This window comes from Lepus europaeus, chromosome 21 (genome assembly GCF_033115175.1).
Source record: "Lepus europaeus isolate LE1 chromosome 21, mLepTim1.pri, whole genome shotgun sequence".
NCBI classification, from domain to species: domain Eukaryota; kingdom Metazoa; phylum Chordata; class Mammalia; order Lagomorpha; family Leporidae; genus Lepus; species Lepus europaeus.
In genome coordinates this window covers 56,382,019-56,401,137 of record NC_084847.1, presented here as the reverse complement: position 1 = coordinate 56,401,137, position 19,119 = coordinate 56,382,019, and the positions used below count along the sequence as shown (strand labels likewise).

At 46.7% G+C, this 19,119-nt stretch overlaps 1 protein-coding gene across 1 annotated transcript; it reads right to left on the bottom strand.

Moving 5' to 3' along the window:
• Window positions 1-2,006: 2,006 nt before the first annotated feature.
• LOC133750682 (zinc finger protein 665-like) lies at window positions 2,007-17,725 on the bottom strand. The gene is made up of 4 exons (XM_062180327.1): window positions 17,627-17,725; window positions 10,774-10,915; window positions 10,449-10,544; window positions 2,007-6,159 (listed from the first exon to the last, which is right to left on the bottom strand). Exons 1-4 carry the CDS (start codon window positions 17,639-17,641, stop codon window positions 3,434-3,436), a joined length of 2,979 nt encoding a protein of 992 aa, XP_062036311.1. The 5' UTR covers window positions 17,642-17,725; the 3' UTR covers window positions 2,007-3,433.
• Between the last annotated feature and the right edge of the window lie 1,394 nt (window positions 17,726-19,119).

Sequence of the window (19,119 nt, the reverse complement as noted above, 5' to 3'; positions counted from 1 at the left end):
GATACTGTGGCACTACAAGAGTATCGTGCTTCTGTTTCACCTAATGGCTTTAGCATACATTAATGAGTCTTGTCTAAATGCAGAGTTTTTTTTTTTAAGATTTTGAGAGGCAGAGTTAAAGAGAAAGACAGAGAGAGGTCTTTCATCCGCTGGTTCACTCCTGAAATGGCCTCGAGGGCCAGAGCTGGGCTGATCCGAAGCCAGGAGCTCCTTCCAGGTTTCTAGATCCTCTACTGCTTTCCCAGGACATAGCAGAGAGCTGGATAGGAAGAGCAGCAGCCAGGACAGGAACCAGTGCCCATACGGGATGCCAGCAGAGGCTTAGCCCACTATGCCACTGTGTTGGCCCCAGCAGTGATTTGTCACATTCTATCACTCTTTCCACATTATTAGCAGGCACTGTAACAGCTTGCACAAGGAGAGCTGAACTAGAGCTGGACTAGCCTACTAAAAGAACAGGGTGGAGCAGGAGTTAAGCTGCAGTGGGTTAAGCCATCACTTGAGACACCTGCGTCCCATACTGGAATGTGTGGTTGAAGTCCCGGCTGCTCCGTGCCTCTGATCCACGTTCCTGCTAATGCACCTGGAGGGCTCTGTCACTTGGGTTACACTGGAGACCCAGATGGACCTGGCTCCAGCATGGCCTAGCTCTGGCTGTTTCTGGCATTGGGGGAGTGAACCAGCAGATGGAAACTTTCTCATCCTCTGCCTTTCAAATAAATTTAAACAAAAAAAATCAGTAAAAACCTTATTCTCTCCGTTCAATCAGTGTAAGGAATTTGTGAAAGTTGAATTTACTGTAGGCCCTCTTTTTTGCATCACTGTGGACTCAGATTTTGGTTTATTCAAAATGGTACAATCAGGTAGTCATTATTTTATTATTAAATCACCTCAAATTTGGCCGGTGAAGCCTCTTCCAACTCTGTGTCCACTCACACATCATACTTCTTTGGCTTCTGGTCCAGAGGCCCCAGGCTCACTTCAGTCACTTCACAACCTAGATCAGTTATTTCACCAAGGAGTTACTGAAAATGCAGAGGCCGGCACTATGGTGAAGCGGGTAAAGCTACCACCTGCAGTGCCAGCATCCCATATGGGCACTGGTTTGAGACCTGGCTGCTCCACTTCCAATCCAGCTCCTTGCTAATGCACCTGGCAAAGCAGCAGCAGATGATGGCCCAAGTGCTTGGGCCCCCCTGCACCCATGTGGGAGACCCAGAAGAAACTCCTGGCTTCAGATTTGCATAGCTCTAGTCACTGAAGCAATCTGGGGAGTGAACCAGCAGATGGAAGCTCTCTCTCTGTCTCTCTCTCTGCCTCTCTGTAACTCTTTCAAATAAATAAATAAATCTTAAAAAAAAAAAACAAAGAAAATGTAGGAGACTGAATATGCTTATCATTATGGGGGTGCTGTTTCTAGGCCCTCTCAGTGAACAGACCAGGAAATCTATACATATTTCAAATAATGATATTTCAATTCATATTTATCATTATGACGAGCTGGACCTGAATAATTATTAGTCACCCCTTAAACAGAATTTTAGGTTCCTAGTTAATTGCAAAATTTCTTTTTGTTTATCCTACTTGACAAAACAGCTTCAAAATCACAGCAATATTACTAACAGAAGTTAATGAGTGACTTCTAACAATTCTTTTTGTCCTGAGAAACATCCCACTGAGGATGTAGTCATAACACTATGTCCAAAAGTCAACTGAATTACCTTTTCTGTGTGATTGTTATTTTAACTTCAATTTCAAAACCTGCTTTTAATACGTAAAATAACTCAAAGTCAAAACTTCCTAAAAGGTATTCAAGGATGCTTTGCTTCCATTCCTAGTCAGATCACCAAGTATGTTCCTGTCTCCATAGATTTTCACTTTCTGGTTTGTATTTTATAATTCTAGTTTGTACTTTATAGTTTACTTATTTGCATAAATATGCAAAATATAAACTTAGTTCCCTAAATTCTTACAGAAAATGTAATAACACGCTATACACTCTGCTTCTCTCATTAAACACTGTATTCTGGTACAGTACTTCAAGTCTGTCAAACACGTCACCTATGTATATCATACTATTAAGAATCAAAGAAGGGCCAGCGCTGTGGCATAGCAGGTAAAGCTGCTGCCTGCAGTGCCGGCATCCCATATGGGTAATGGTTTAAGACCTGGCTGCTCCACTTCCGATTCAGCTCTGCTATGCCTGGGAAAGCAGCAGAAGATGGCCCAAGTCCTTGCGAGCCTGTACCCACACGGGAGACCCCTAAGAAGCTTCTGGCTTCAGAATGGCCCAGTTCAGGCAATTGAAGCCATTTGGGAAGTGAACCAGTGGACTGAAGATCTCTCTCTCTCCATCTGCCTCTCTTTATCTGCCTTTCAAATAAATATTTTTAAAAAATAGAAAGAAACACTGGTGGCATTTAGTATGGAAAAATATGCCATAAGTTATTAAGCTATGGAAATATAAGTCCTACAAACTATGCTGAGTTCCACTATACAAATCATACATTCAAAACATACACGAGTTGCCTCGTAACACAGAACCCCAGCTTACTTCAGGTGCTCTTCAAGTGCCTGTCAGCTTTCTGCTGCAACTTGTTTTTCAAAAGGTTCATCTTGAGTCGTATTTTCAAAGTTTGGCACCACATCTGAAACACAAGCTCTAGTATTATATTTCTAGAGAAAAAAAAGTACTATCTCCTGATTCTTTGCTTATGTAAGACTTTTTTCAAGAAAGCTTTCAAGCATATAAACACTTATATCAAACATTTATATCAATTACATGGTATACAGTAACCTGTCCCCTTATAAATGCTTTAATACTGCCTTTCCCCCATGATTTCTCTGATAAATGAATTTTATTTGCTGGTGGACACTATGAAATGTAGCAGGATGGGGGCCAGTGCTGAGGTACAGCAGGTTAACGCCCTGGTCTGAAGCGTTGGCATCCCACACAGGCACCGGTTCGAGTCCCGTCTGCTCCACTTCCACTCTGGCTCTCTGTTACGGCCTGGGAAAACAGGAGATGGCCCAAATCCTTGGGCCCTGCACCCGTGTGGGAGACCCGGAAGAAGCTCCTAGCTCCTGATCAGTGCAGCTCCAGCCGTTGTGGCCAACTGGGGCGTGAACCACCGGATGGAAGACCTCTCTCTCTCTCTGCCTCTCCTCTCTGTGTAACTCTTTCAAATAAATTAATAAATCCTTTAAAAAAATGTAGCAGGATTTTCTCAGGGCCCTCTCCCCACATGAATTCTGATATCTGCATTCTCAGAGTCCTCTAATTCCAACAATTTGCATTTTTCCAATGTCAATTAAAGGCTGAATTTACACCACAGTGGTCCTCACACAATTACATTTATAAATTATCTCCTGTGACTTCTCTGTGGTATGACAAAATTTGACCTGACACGTGATTGTCCACATCTGTAACAATTTATGGTATTACTCGTGTATGAATTATCTGATGACTAGCGAGAGCTGACTTTGTGGAGAAAGTTTTCCAGCATTCAGTACATTCATGGGGTTTCTCCCCTGTGTGTGTCCACAGATGTGATTTGAGGGCTGACTTCTTACAAAAGGACTTCCCACACCTATTACAATCATATGGCTTCTCTCCTGTGTGAGTCCTCTGATGACTGATGAGATTTGACTTCACATAAAATGTCTTTCCACATTCACTACATCCAAAGGGGTTTTTCCCTGTGTGAGTTCTCTGATGCACAGTGAGGTGTGACTTCATACAGAAGGATTTGTCACATTCATTACATTTATAAGGCTTTTCTTCTGTGTGAGTTCTCTGGTGTATAGTTAAGGCTGACCTGTAGCAGAAGGATTTCCCACACTTCGTACATTCATGGGGTTTCTCCCCAGTGTGTGTTCTCTGATGTTCAATGAGGTGAGACTTCTGGAAGAAGGTTTTCTTGCACTCTTTACATTCATAGGGCTTCTCACCTGTATGTGTTCGCTGATGTTTGGTAAGGTGAGACTTCTGGAAGAAGGTCTTCCCACATTCTTTACATTCATAGGGTTTCTCCCCTGTGTGTATTCTTTGATGCTGACTGAGGGCTGACTTCATATAGAAGGACTTCCCACACTCATTACATTTATAGGGTTTCTCACCTGTATGAGTTCTCTGATGTACAGTTAGGGTTGATTTATGACGAAAGGTTTTATGACATTCAAAACATTCATAGGGTTTCTCTTTTGAATGTGTTCTCTGATGATCAGTGAGGTTTGATTTCATAGAAAAAGCTTTTCCACACTCATTACAAACATGGGGTTTCTTTCCAGTGTGATTTCTTTGATGAATATTGAGAAGTGATTTCACATAGAATGACTTCTCACATTCATTACATTTAAAGGGTTTCTCTCCAGTGTGAGTCCTCTGATGTATAACTAGAGTTGATTTCATATGGAAGGACTTCCCACACTCATTACATTCATGTGGCTTCTCTCCTGTGTGAGTCCTCTGATGTTTAGTGAGGGCTGACTTCTTATAGAAAGACTTCTCGCATTCACTGCATCCATAGGGTTTCTCCCCTGTGTGAGTCCTCTGATGCACAACAAGGTCTGATTTCATAGAGAACGACTTGCCACACTCACTACATTCATAGGGTTTTTCCCCTGTGTGAATTTTCTGATGTTTAGTGAGATTCGACTTCACACAAAAAGATTTCCCACATTCATTACAGTCATATGGTTTTTTCCCTGTGTGAGTTACCTGATGTATAATTAGGGCTGATTTATAGCAAAAGGATTTTCCACACTCGGTGCATTTATGGGGTTTCTCTTCTTTATGCTTCCCCTGATGCACATTTAGGGCTGACTTGTAGTAGAAGGATTTTCCACACTCCTTACATTCATAAGGTTTCTCCCCTGTGTGTGTTCTCTGATGGTCAGCAAACTGTGACTTCTGGAAGAAAGTTTTCCCACACTCATTACATTTGAAAGGTTTTTCCCCTGTGTGTGCTTTCTGGTGTTTAGTTAGGTTTGATTTCACACAGAAGGATTTCCCACATTCTTTACATTCATAAGGTTTCTCCCCTGTATGAGTTCTCCGATGGTGACTGAGGTTTGATTGTGCATAGAAAGATTTTCCACACTCATTACATTGATAGGGTTTCTCTCCTGTGTGAATTCTTTGGTGGACTCGTAGAGCTGAGCTATGGCGGAAAGATTTCTCACACTCATCACATACGTGAAGCTTCTTTTCTGACTGCATTCTTTGGTGATCCACGAGGGCTGTCTTCACAGGGGCTTTAACACATTCCTTATGTCCTCTGGGGTTTTCTCCTAGTGGATTTCTCTGAGAATCAGTGATTTGTGATTTCTGAGAGGTTTTCTCACATTTATCACTTTCACATGGCTTCTCTTTTGTGTGTGTCCTCTGATGCTGAGTGAGAAGCGACTTCTGGCAAAAAGATTCTTCACAATGACTACATTTGAAAGCTTTCTCTCTTGGATCAGCCCTAAGAGGCTGAGTGAGGTCTGACTCCTTGACAAAATTCTCATTTTCATTAGATTCATGGGTTTTCTCCCCCATGTTGACTTTCTGATGTCTAATGAGGTTTGAATTCTTGCATTCATTAACTTCAGAGAGATTCTTCCTTGTGTGAGAATCCTGCTGGACTTTGGGAGTCGACCTCTCACAGGCATTCTCCACAGGTTTCTTATAACCACAGGATGTCTCCTCTCCTTGAATCATCCTACATGTGGCTTTGGCCACCTCCTCAGGGAAGGCTTCTGCACTTTCATTTTCTTCCAAAGATGGTTCCAAATCTTGAACTCCCTGTTGCTCAGTAAGTTCCCTATTATGACGTACAGATTTCCCATTTTGACAATATTCATCAGGCTTCTTCCTGTTATGAGTCTTTTCTTGATTATCAAGAGGCAACATCCCACATTCACTAATTTCATCAGAGTTCTTACTTGAATAATTCTTATCGTTAATACTTGATCCTGAAATGTATTTCAAATTCATTCCAGATGAGTCATACCAACAAGGTGTTTTTCTTGAAGAAACTGGGTTTGTGTCCAGATTAAGTGTTTTCCCCAAACCATTCTCTCTCTCAGCCAGCGAGGCGTTGAGTGAAGCACACCACAAATGTTTATCTAGGTTTTCCTGTCTTCTCTTTATCAGGTCATTTAACTTCTGGACTTCTAGAAATGAGAAAAATTAAATATACATTTAAAAATATTAACACATTTCTTATATGATTAATTTTATCACTGATTCTCTGTTTTCAGGCCCAGGCCCTTGGTGTGAAATCCCTACATAGGTGTATCTCTTCTTGTTTTTGAAAAAATAAAACTGAAAAGCACCTGATACAGTGGAAAAGGAAAGGAAAACTAGCAATCAACACACATATATTTGATATTTCAAAAACACGACCTTCAAAACTGAAAAGAGAAGAGGAAGTTAAGCATACAGAACAAAGAACCAAGGGCAAGGTATGACTGGCAAACTCACACAATAGAGTAAGCCACAACACAAAGAGTAGTGAAAAGATAAGTTAGAAGACAAGGAGATGTTCAGGAGAAACATTTGTAGGATAAAACAAATTACTTTACATGCCAACAGAAAAAAAAATTTATATTGTTTATTCAAGGCAGTTTTAGAAAAATTAAAAGTAAGTATCTTCTGAATTATTCATTCCCAAACACAAGTCGCAAGTCTGACATAGATTCCCTATACTCAGCTGCCTGTTTTCCAGTTTTGAACTACTGAAATCACAGATATTCTCCAAGAAATGCTCTCTCTCATCTTTTTTTGATCTATGCCCCCTAAATTCCATTTTCTCAAAAACTGGAAAGCAATCACTATATACATTTCATTAAGGCAACTTTGGGGGGCCGGTGTTATGGCATAGTAAGTTAAATTGCCACCTGCAATACTAACATCACCTATGAGTACAGTTTGAGTCCTGACTGCTCTACTTCCACTCCAGCTCCTGCTGAAGCACCTGGAAAAGAAGCTAACTCAAGTACCTGGGCTGCCGTTACCCATGTGGGAGACCTAGGCAGAGTTCCAGGCTCTTGGCTTCAGCCTGGCCCTGCCCTGGCCTTTTGGTCTTTTGGGAAGTAAACCAGCATATGGAAGATCGATCTCTCTTTCAAATAAATAAATATATTTTTAAAGACTTATTCTATTTATTTGAAAGGCATAGAAACAGAGACAGAAAGATCTTCCATGCACTGGCTTACTCCTCAAATGGCTGTAATGGCCAGGGTTGGGCCAGGCTGAAGCCAAGAGCCAGAAGATTCTTCCAGTTCTCCCACATGTATGCAGGGTGCAAGGACTTGGGCCATCTTCCAATGTTTTACCATGCACACTAGCATGGAGCAGCCAGGACTCAAATTGGAGCCCATATGAAATCCCAGTGTCATGGGTGGCCACTTTACACACTGCCACAACACCAGCCCCAGGACTTTTCATTTAAATATATCTTACAATTTTATTTATCTCTTCCAACTGCAATCTGTGCTCCTAACATGTTTTATTGTATCTCTAGTTGCCTTTAAACTGTATCTCCAATTGTATATCCTTTTTTTTTTCTTTTTTGACAAGCAGAGTTAGACAGTGAGAGAGAGACAGAGAGAAAGGTCTTCCTTCCATTGGTTCATCCCCCAAATGGCCACCATGGCCAGCGCTGCATCGATCCAAAGCCAGGAGCCAGGTGCTTCCTCCTGGTCTCCCATGAGGGTGCAGGGCCCAAGCACCTGGGCCATCCTCCACTGCCTTCCCGGGCCACAGCAGAGAGCTGGACCGGAATAGGAGCAACCGGGACAGAATCCGGCGCCCCAACCAGGACTAGAACCTGGGGTACCGGTGCCGCAGGCGGAGGATTAGCCTAGTGAGCCATGGTGTCAGCATCTCCAATTGTATATCTCTGCAAAGATATATCATTGCTGGTCATCAAGAAGATTATACCAGGAACTTAGAAACTTTTATTCAAAACAGAGTAGACTGCAATGTCCACCTATCAACCCTATGAATCAGAATTTAAAGGAATGTATAGGTCTATTTACTTAGAAAATACTTTCTGAATAAAAATGTTAGTACTGGAGCTGGCACTGTGGCATAGTAGGCTAAACCTCCGCCTGCGGTGCCAGCATTCCATATGGACACTGGTTCATGTCCTGGCTGCTCCTCTCTGATCCAGCTCTCTGCTTATGACCTGGGAAAGCAGTGGAAGATGGCCCAAGTGCTTGGGCCCCTGTACCCAGTGGGAGACTCCAAGAAATATCCTGGCTCCTGGCTTCAAACTGGCCCAGCTCTGGCCATTGCAGTCATTTTTGGGAAGTGAACCAGCGAATGGATGACCTTTCAGTTTCTCCCTTTCTCTGTCTGTAACTCTACCTCTCAAATAAATAAAACTTTTACCAAAAAAAAAAGTACTACCAGGTGAGCATATCAATTAAATGTCACACATGAAAAGAAGAATAAAAATGCAGACTCTTTAGTTGGGGACCAACACCTCTAATAACAACCATATGCTCTGATGTTTCACTGCAAACAACCACGTCAATTTCTTCTAACTCAGCCATCAAGTGAAAAGAAAATGCTAAAGAGGAGAGATTGATGTCAGCTAGAGCAATTAAGCAGCATTTCAAAACAGGTAAAAATTACAAACACAAATTACATGTCAAAATCAGCAAAAAAAGGCCTAGTGTTGCGGTGCAGTGGATTAAGTTGCTGCTGGTGATGCTGGCATCCCACGTGGGAGTGCCGGTTCAAGACCCAGCTGTGCTACTTCTGATCCAGCTTCACACTAATGCACCTGGCAAGGCAAAGGAAGACAGCCCAAGTACTTGGACCCCTGGACCCCTAACATCCATGTGTGAGACCAGGATAGAATTTCTGGCTCCTACTTTCAGCCTGGCTCAGATCTGGCTGTTGTGACCATTTGGGAAATGAACCAGCAGAAGATTTCTTTCAAATTAATAAAATCTTAGGGGCTGGTGCCATGGCGCACAAGGTTAATACTCTGCCTACGGTGCTGGCATTCCATATGGGCACCGGGTTCTGGTCCCGGTTGCTCCTCTTCTGGTCCAGCTCTCTGCTGCGGCCCAGGACAGCAGTGGAGGATGGCCCGGGTGCTTGGGCCCCTGCACACACATGGGAGACCAGGAGGAGGCATCTGGCTCCTGGCTTCAGATCAGCGTAGCTCCGGCCATTGCGGCCATTTGAGGGGGGTGAACCATTGGATGGAGGACCTTTCTCTCTGTCTCTCTCTGTCTATGACTCTACCTGTCAAATAAATAAATAAATAACCATTTAAAAAATACATACTCTGAGCACCTTTTATTTTAGATAGAGAAATCTCTCATCCACTGGTTCAGTCCCCAAATGCCTGCATTGACCCAAGGCCAGGAAATGGACCAGGCTGGGAGCCAGAAACTCAATCAAGTCTCCTGTGAGGCTGGCAGGAGCTCAACTACTTGAGCCATCCACTACTGCCTCCCACGGTCTACATTAACAGGAAGCTGGAATCAGGAAGCAGAGCCGGTACTGAACCCAGGTACTGTAATGTGGGATGTGCGGCATCTCGATCAGCGTATGCATTCCCAGGCAACGTCTATCCTGGACTGCCTTTTAAAAGAGCACACCCAGAGGTGGGCAGCAGGGTGCCGCATGTTACGCTGATGTCTGAGATGCCTGCATCCCATAGTAAAGTGCTAGTTCAAGTTCCAGCTACTCTACTTCCAACCCAGCTTCCTGCTAATGCATCACAGGAGGCAAGACGGCTCAAGTGCTTGAGTCTCTGCCACTCACATGGGAGAGCTGGAGGGAGCTCACATCATCTAGTTCTGGAGTGGCCCAGCCCTGGCTACTGTGGACACTTGGGGAGTGAACCAACAGATCCAAGATCTCTCTCTCTGCCTTTCAAATTGATGATAAACTTTTTTTTAAAGGCACACCCCACTCCCTGTCTCTTTTTAAATAGCCTATTTTAACTTTCTTCATCATCTTGTCACTGCTGGGCATGTAAACTTACTTAGTAACTGCAGCTTGAGTGCTCACCATCATATCCCCAACATCAAGGACCTGAGAGACACCAGTAGCCCCACAGTGAATGTCTGCAGAATTAACTAATCCCGGAGGCAGACAATAAAAAACAAACACTTCACGAAAATGGAGAGGAAATGAATGCTAGAGACTAGAACAAAGGTGTCAAATGAAGCAGAGATCCAAGGTGGAAGAATGGCGAACTTCCCTAACAATTAAGCAGAAAGGAAAGCAGCTGTAGCTACAGAGTGACAGACGGAAGACTAATTCAGGTTACCCAGGGCATCCGGCTGGCTTGCTGCTCTGAGTTATTGCCAAAGGTCTAAGGTCCTCACACAGTAGTTACAGAGATCATCTGAAGGTTCACATCCTTGAGCCAACACATCCGGGGCCTGACGTCCACTGGCTTCCTTATTTTGCCAGCTAACCACCAACTCACTTGAATAAGCCCGGCCTGCAAATCCTGCATCTAACGTCCATGGCTCTTCTCCTTGCTCTAACTTGAAGATCACGTCTGGTTTGGTGATGCAGCATCCTATGAACAAAATACAGCGTGAGACTGCCAATGCACACTAAGGACAGCACAGCTTCCAGAGTCCCACAGGTGCCTGATGGAACCTCCTGTTAGAGATGCAAACATGTTCTACACACCATCTTTGACCCCAGAGAGGTACACATTCAACTCCACAAAGGGCCTACAAATCTTAGCAGCTACAAACTAGGAAACACACACCGTTAGGCACTAAGCAGAGAAAACGCCTCACCCACGGCGACCAGGTGGCTGTAGTTCTCCAACATCACAACGCGGTACAGGGTCCTCTGAGCATCACCCAGCTGCAGCCACTCCTCCTGGGTGAAATTCACGGTCACGTCCTTGAAGGACACAGATCCCTGGGCAACACACTGCTGCTCAATCCACCGATCAGCATCAGGCAACATGAAAGAGACGGGCGGAACAATTCTAAGAGTTTACCATGAAGGATAGGTAGGTTGCCTATTGTGTATCTTATTCTGTGTTTTGCTGTGTGAAATTAAGAGATCACATGATAGAAATACCTGATTAATTCAAATAAACAAAAAGAAAGTTCTTACCATACATCTGAAACTGCCCTAGTTTAGCAGGAATACCAAACTTTTTTTTTTAAGATTTATTTATTTTATTTGAAAGTCAGAGTTTCAGAGAGGAGAGGAGAGGTGGGGGGGGGTCTTCCATCCACTGGTTCCCTCCCCAACTGACCACAATGACCGGAGCTGTGCCAATCTGAAGCCAGGAGCCAGGAGCTTCCTCCAGGTCTCCCACACAGGTGCAGGGGCCCAGGAACTTGGGTCATCTTCTACTGCCTTCCCGGACCACAGTAGAGAGCTGGATAGGAAGAGAAGCAACCGGGAATAGAACCAGCACCCACATGGGATAACAGTGCTTCAGGCCAGGGCATTAACCCACTGTGCCACAGCAACAGCTCCAGGAATACCAAACCTAATACCATTTTTATCTACCTTTAAGGAGTTTACGTTTTAGTAAGGAGATGTATCATACATTTATCCTGTACTAAGGCATTATGACAGCTATGCTAGAATCATTTACAGTCGGTGTTAAATAATGATGGAAAATACAGTTCTAATTCATATTAGGTCAGATTTCATTGAATAGAACATATGTATATATATTATATACATCTTCATTAATGTGGACAATTACTTGAGCAAGGATAAAGAGGCATAAAAGCCACAGAGCACACAGGAGACTGGTGAAAGGCTGTGACAAGACAGAGCTGCAGCAGTGTTCAGCAACAGATTTTTCAGCCATCTGGACTTATTCCCCTAGCTTAGCAGTCTCCAAAATACTTCATCATCCTAGCAATACAGTCTTGAAAGCTCCAACTGACTTACTTTAAAATATATACATTTTACCAATTCACATAATAAGCTTAATTTATCTTTTTCCAGATTAAGGATTAAATGTAGGGACTGGTGTTGTAGCATAGTGGGTAAAGCCACAACCTGCAGTGCCAGCATCCCATATGGGCACTGGTTCAAGTCCCCACTGCTCCTCTTTCAATCCAGCTCTCTGCTATGGCCTGGGAAAGCAGTAGAAGATTGCCTAAGTGCTTGAGCCTCTGTACCCACATGGGAGCTCCTGGCTCCTGGCTTTGGATTGGCGCAGCTCCAGCCATTGTTGCCATTTGGGGAGTGAATCAGCAGATGGAAGACTTCTCTCTCTGCCTCTGCCTCTCTGTAACTCTGCCTTTCAAATAAATAAATAAATCTTAAAAAACAAACAAACAAACAAACAAAAAAAACAGATTAAATGTAGCAGTCTACTGTTGACTCCTCACAGGGCACTGGAGTACCCTGTGTCCTCCCTGGGAGGGGCAGCAGGTGTCACCATGAGGGGCCAACAAGCCATGCACACAATCCCCAGGGCTCACACACGCCTTTGCATTTTGGGAGAAATGCTCTAGACTGTGGTGCTGACCAGAACTTCCCACTGTGACGAAATGTTCCACATCAGCACAACAGGAAGCCACCAGACACCCACGGATCATGTGCACTTGAACTGTGGGATGGATGACTGATGAAATTTTTTAAATTTTAATTTGCTTATAGTTCATGTGAACATAATTTAAACAGCCACAAATAACTATGGGTTACCACATGCACAAGAACACAGAAACATGAAGATTATGAGAAAAAGGAAAGATTTTTTAAAAACCACTCAAATGAAATTTCTAGAAATAAAAACATATAATACTGAAACAAAAAAGGAATTATAGCACGAGGGACCTCAGAAGAAAAAATGAATTATCAGTTAAACCAAAAGATAGAGCAACAGAAACTACCCAAAACGCAGCCTACAGGGAAAGAGAAGGAAGAGAGACGGGGGCGCATCACTGACTGAGCTGTGGGACACCATCAGGTGGGCTATGGGATCACTGAAGACGGGGCTAGGGGCATACAGAAAAAATATTTGAAGAAATTATGCCCAAAATTGTTTCCAAATTTAATGAAAATTGTAAATCCAAAAAGAAGTTCACAGAACCCTAAGGAGAATAAACATAAATAAAACCACATTAACACAGCATTCATAAAAACACTGCTAAAAATCAGTGACAAAGAGAAGACTCTTGGACACAGCCAGAAAAAATAGGTCTAGTCCACACACAGACACTAAGACGAGAATGACAAGGCTGTTTTCCCATCAGAAACAGAATGTTACACATCGGCAAGGCCACATGAAGTGCTGAAGAAGAAAAATCCTGCAAACCAAGATTTAAATATACAGAGGAAAAAAAAAAAGGAACTCTTCAAAATAGAGAATTTTTCAGGCAAAAAAAAAAAAAAAAGCTCAGAGAATTCACTGCCACCACATTTGTGGCTTTATCCACTCGCCAGAGAGCCAGCCCTGCCTCCACTTCTGATCCAACTTCCTGCTCGTACACCTGGCAGGCAGCAGATAACGGCCCAAGCATTTAGGTTCCTGCTACCCACAGGGGAGATACAGATGGAGTTCCCGGCTCCTGGCTTTAGACTGGTCCGGCCAGCTGTTGCAAACATTTGTGGAGTAAACTAGTAGATGGAGGATATCTATCTAGTCCTCTCTCCTGTCACTCAGTTTTTCAAATAAATAAAATTATTTATTAAAAAAAAAAAAGAGTATGCAAACCTAAATTAACTTTTTTTAAAAAGCCAATAGTGGAGGCCACATTGTGAGACAGTGGATTAATTCACTACCTGTGACACCAGCATTCATATGAGCACAGGTTCGAGTCCCAGCTGCTCCACTTCCAGTCCAGCTCCCTGCTGATGCACCTGGGAAAGCAGCAAAAGATGGCCCAAGTGCTGGGGCCCCTGCCACTCACATGGAGACTTGGATGCAGCTCTGGGCTCCTGGCTCTTGCACTCACATGGGATACCAGTGTCGGGCACCACAGGCAACAACTTAACCCGCTGCACCACGATGCCAGTCCCTCTTACCCAGCTTAAGAGAATTCAAAACAAAAACACTTTCCAGGAAAGAGGGAACAGAGGGGTCAATCAGTAGGTAGACTCGGTAACAGAGACTCCGGAAACAGGAACCAAAAACTAACAGACTGAAAACAAAACTGGTGGTCAGCGCTGTGGCATAGTAGGTAAAGCTGCCACCTACAGTGCCAGCATCCCACATGGACACCAGTTCGAGTCTCAGCTGCTCCACTTCCGATCCACCTCTCTGTTATATCCTGGGAAAGCAGCAGAAGATGGCTCACATGCTTGGGCCCCTGCACCCACGTGAGAGACCTGGAAGAAGCTCCTGGCTCCTGGCTCCTGGCTTCAGATCAGCTCAGCTCTGGCCATTGTGGTCATTTGTGGAGTGAACCAATGATGGAATACCTCTCTCTCTGTCTCTAACTCTCTCTGTAACTCTGTCTTTCAAATAAATTAAATAAATCTTTTAAAAGGTGGGGGGGAGCAGTAGGGCTATGGTGCAGCGGGTTAATGCCCTGTTGTGGGGCGCCGGCATCCCATATGGGCACCGGTTCTGGTCCCCACTGCTCCTCTTCCGATTCAGCTCTCTGCTATGGCCTGGGAAAGCAGTATAAGATGGCCCAAGTCCTTGGGGCCCCTGCACCCGCATAAGAGACCTGGAGGAAGCTCCTGGTTCCTGGCTTCAGATCGGCACAGCACTGGAGGTTGAGGCCATCTGGGGAGTGAACCAGCAGATGGAAGATCTCTCTCTCTCTCTCTCTCTCTCTGCCTCTCTGTAACTCTGCCTTTCAAATAAATAAATAAATCTTAAAAAAAAAAAAAAGGAAAAGAAAATTCCACAATTAACTTTCCTTCCACCTGTAGAAACTAGAAACAGACTCAATTAAACCTAAGTACTCAGAAAATAGAGAACAGAAAACAGGGGCCAGCGCTGTGGTGCAGTGGGTTAAAGCCCTGGCCTGAAGCACCAGCATCCCATGTGGACACTGGTTCGAGTCCCAGCTGCTCCACTTCCGATTCAGCTCTCTGCTATGGCCTGGGAAAGCAGTGGAAAGATGGCCCAAGTCCCTGGGCCCCTGCACCCATGTGGGAGACCCGGAAGAAGCTCCTGGCTCCTAGCTTCGGATCGGCGCAGCTCCGGCTGTTGTGGCCATCTGGAGAGTGAACCAGAATTCTGTGTCGATCTCTCTCTGTAACTCTTCCAAATAATTCTTAAAAAAAAAAATTGTTTATACAAATATATTAAAACAAAAAGATAAGACAATGTCTTGAAAGACACACACTGAGATCACTAAAGAAGAAACTGAATTTGTAGTTAATCAACGTCACACAAAGAAAGCTGCAGGCCCAGACGGTTTCTTACTTTTGAGGGGAAAGAAAAGTATGTTTTTAAAATTTTATTTGAAAGGCAAAGAGAGAGAGAGAGAGAGATCGTCCAACCACTGGTTCACTCTCCAAATGCCTGCAACGGTCAGGGCTGCGCCAGATCAAAACCAAAGCCAGGAACTCCACTGAGGTCTCCCACACAGGTGGCAGAGACCCAAGCACCTGGGCCACTGTCCACCGCATTCGCAGGGACGTTAGCAGGCAGCTGGCTCAGAAGCAGAGAGGCTAGGATGTGAGCATCCCAAGCAGCAGCTGAACTCACTGTGCCACAAGAGCTAAATCCAGACCCAACGTGCAAGCCTGCAGACAGTGGGCTGAGACGTGAATGGATACAGACACCGGTACCCCAGTGTCAGAACACATCAGTCACAGCGGCCACGAGTTGGAACCAACTCAAACGCCCACAATGGAAGAACAGGTCAACAAACTGCGGCATATAGAGTGCACATACAAGAAACTACGCAGCCACAAACGGAACAAAGCGCTAGTACGTGCCATGGTCTGGATGAAACTTGAAAACACTGTTTAGTGAAAGGCAGCAGACCTGAGAGGACAAACACCTCATGATGCCACTTACAGAAAACATCCAGCGTAGGGGAATCCCTAAAGAAAGAAAGAATTTTAGAGGTTACCAGGAGCTGGAGTGAGGATACAGTAGTTACGCTACATGGGCACAGAGGTTTTGTTTTGTTTTTTAATTTTTATTACTTAGGCAGGCGCTGGGGCTCACTAGGCTAATCCTTCACCTGCGGCGCCGGCACACCGGGTTCTAGTCCCAGTTGGGGCACCGATCCTGTCCCGGTTGCTCCTCTTCCAGTCCAGCTCTCTGCTGTGGCCCGGGAAGGCAGTGGAGGATGGCCCAAGTGCTTGGGCCCTGCACTCGCATGGGAGGCCAGGAGGAAGCACCTGGCTCCTGGCTTCGGATTGGCGCAGCACGCCGGCTGTAGCAGCCATCTGGGGGGTGAACCAGAGGAAGGAAGACCTTTCTCTCTCTCTCTCTAACTCTGCCTGTCAAAAAAAAAAATTATTTACTTAATTATTTGAAAGGCAGACAAAAGACAGAGACAGACAGTGACGTCCTACCTGCTGGTTCACTTCCTAAAGCCTACCATAGCTGGGATTGAGCCAGCTGGAAGCCAGAAACCAGGAACTCAATCCAGGTCACCCGTGTGGGTGGCAGGGACCCATGGATCTGAGCAATCATTCGCCGCCTCCCCAGGTGCACATCAGCAGGCAGCTGGAATTGGGAATGAAGTTGGAACTGGAAGCAAAGCCAGACTCAGCACTCTGATCTGGGATGCAGGCATCGCAAACATCACCTTAACCATTGCACCACCCACCCACCCTAGCTACGCAGATTTTGTCAGAGGTGATAAAAAATGCCTTGGAAAAAGACAACTGAGAATCTAATGAATTCCACTGAATTATACATTTAAAAGCGACTAAAATGGCAAAGTTTATATTTCATATATTTTACCACAGTCTAAAAAAAAAGGGAAGAATTCAGAAACATTTGCCAAAGAAAACAAGTTTGAACCATCTGCTGCGTAGTCGACGCAAGTTGAGGCAAAGCTGAAGTACACACAGCTTGTTTCTTTCACTCTCCTGAACAGCTTCAGAAACGGCAGAGGCGTTAGCTCTCCGAGGAGTCCTACCGTCCACTGTCAGCAAGGACGTGGACATTGCCACAAGCTCCTCACTCCAGGAAGCCCCGCAGACCCCAGTGCCAGCAGCTCTGCGTGCTGGGAGGAACAGGCTGCACTCCTGTCTCGAGGCCAGCAGAAAGGGGCGGAGGGGTCCGCGGCTCACCCTTGCTGACCCTTGCTGACCCCTGCTGACTGCAGGGCCACGCGTCCTGCTCTCAGCCACAGCCACTCACTCCGTGTGCCCTCGAGTGGCTGCTTCCACATTCCTAAAAGTTATCTGAAAGGCAGAGACAAAGAGACAGACACACAGACACGAGAGGGAGAGCTCCCAGCCGCTGCTTCACTCCCTGCATGTCTGTAACCGCTGGGCTGGGGACACGGTCCAGGCGTCCCACCTGGGTGGCGGGGACCCAGCTACTTGAGCCAGAGTCACCACTAGTGGGAGCTGGAATCAGAATCGGAACCGGGACTGTGCTCTGATGTGAGATGTAGATGTCCCAACCGGTACGTCACACTCTGTCAAGTGGCTCTCTAGATCTCCATCTCAATATACACATGTGGGCGCTTCGAAAAGCCTTGAAATCCTCTAGAAGACAAAAGAAAGACAAAGAAAGCTTACCTGGGACTCGTTCATTCTCTGATGTCCCCCTAAAAGTACAGACCATGAAAAGCAGACAAGCAGCAGGTGGCCGGCTCTGTCCCTTGGGGCCCCGCTGACCGCTGGGCCGCCCTCTGAAGAGCGATTCTGGAAGAGAAGGAAAGAGGAACAGAATGAGAGGCCGGGCCGGCCCTGGCCCCGCACCTGCTGAGTCTCCTAACAGCTGCCAGCGGCGACCCTGCAACAAACAGGCTGTCAGGCAGCCTAAAGGCGCGGGCTCCTTGGGGAAACCGCGTAAAAACAGAGCGGATATTTCTGTATATAAAGAGAACTGAAAATGAATCTTGATGTGAATGGAAGGGGAGAGGGAGCGGGAGAGGGGAGGGTTGCGGGTGGGAGGGAAGTTATGGGAGGGGGAAGCCATTGTAATCCATAAGCTGCACATTGGAAATTTATATTCATTAAATAAAAGTAAAAAAAAAACCAGAGCGGATAGCCACTCAGGCCTCCGCAGCCTCCGTCCAGCGGCCGTGGGGGCACTGGGCGGCCCACGTCCTGCACAGCGCTAGGCCGGGGCGCGCTGATCTGAAAGAGCCGAAGGGGCAGAGCTCCGCGGCCAGCCACCCCGGGCCCGCCAGCGAGGGGCGAACCGCGGCCCCTGAGGGGGCTCAGGTCCCGCTGAGCGGCGGGGGGCAGGGGGCTTCCGGGTGGGACCCGGGCCCGCTCCCCGAGCCCCCTGCTCTCCTCAGCGCGCAGCCGCGGGGACAAACTCACTTCGGCCCGAGGCTTGCTCGGAGTCCGCGGTCTACACCGCGGACAAGGCCCCCCGGGAGGGGTGCGGGGCCGCCCCGAGCCCCCCAGCCCCTCAGACCCCGGGCGCGCGCGCCCCGGCCCAGGACCCCGCGCGAGGCGCCAGGCCGGGCAGGTGGGGAGCACGGAGACCCGGCGGCGACCCCCGGGCTGTGTCCGCGCCCTCTCCGCGGCCTGGACACCGCGCCGAGCGGACCCCACCTCACCGGGAAGGCGGTCCGAGCGAGCGCGCGGGGCTGCGTCCCGCCCCCGGTCCGCGCCAGGCAGAGCCTCGGCGCCCCGCGTCCCTCGTCCGCGGCAGCACGCGCGACCCCACGCGCGACCGCGCTAGAGTGGGCCTCGACCACCCAGGAGAGCCCGCTGAGGAGGAGGAGGCGCGCCTGCGCAGAGGGCCCGGCCGCGCGCGCTGCCGGCCCGGAGACTCCCGCCCGCGGGAGGAGGCGGGGCCTGGACGGCGGGGCACGCCCACCGCCTTAGCCCCGCCCCTTCTGTTCACGCCCCCTCCCGAGCACTCCAGGCGCCCTCACCCGCGGCGCGGCCCCAAGACCCCCGACCCCTCCCCAGTGTGTCCGTTTCCGGCCACGGAACGGAGGGGCTCCGCGCAGCGGGACCGTTAGGAAAGCGCATAAAAAATAGTAACTAAATTAGGGCGGCCCAGCTGTTTTATAAAAAAAATGTGAATGAAAAGGGTGGACGCTGTGGCA

Excerpts from the sequence above, each read along its gene's own strand:
- LOC133750682 (XM_062180327.1), bottom strand. Across the intron at positions 10,545-10,773 it reads CAGCCACCTGGTCGCCGTGG|GATGCTGCATCACCAAACCA; the intron begins GTGAGGCGTTTT and ends TTTTGTTCATAG. Across the intron at positions 6,160-10,448 it reads TGCAGGCCGGGCTTATTCAA|AAGTCCAGAAGTTAAATGAC; the intron begins GTGAGTTGGTGG and ends TCTCATTTCTAG.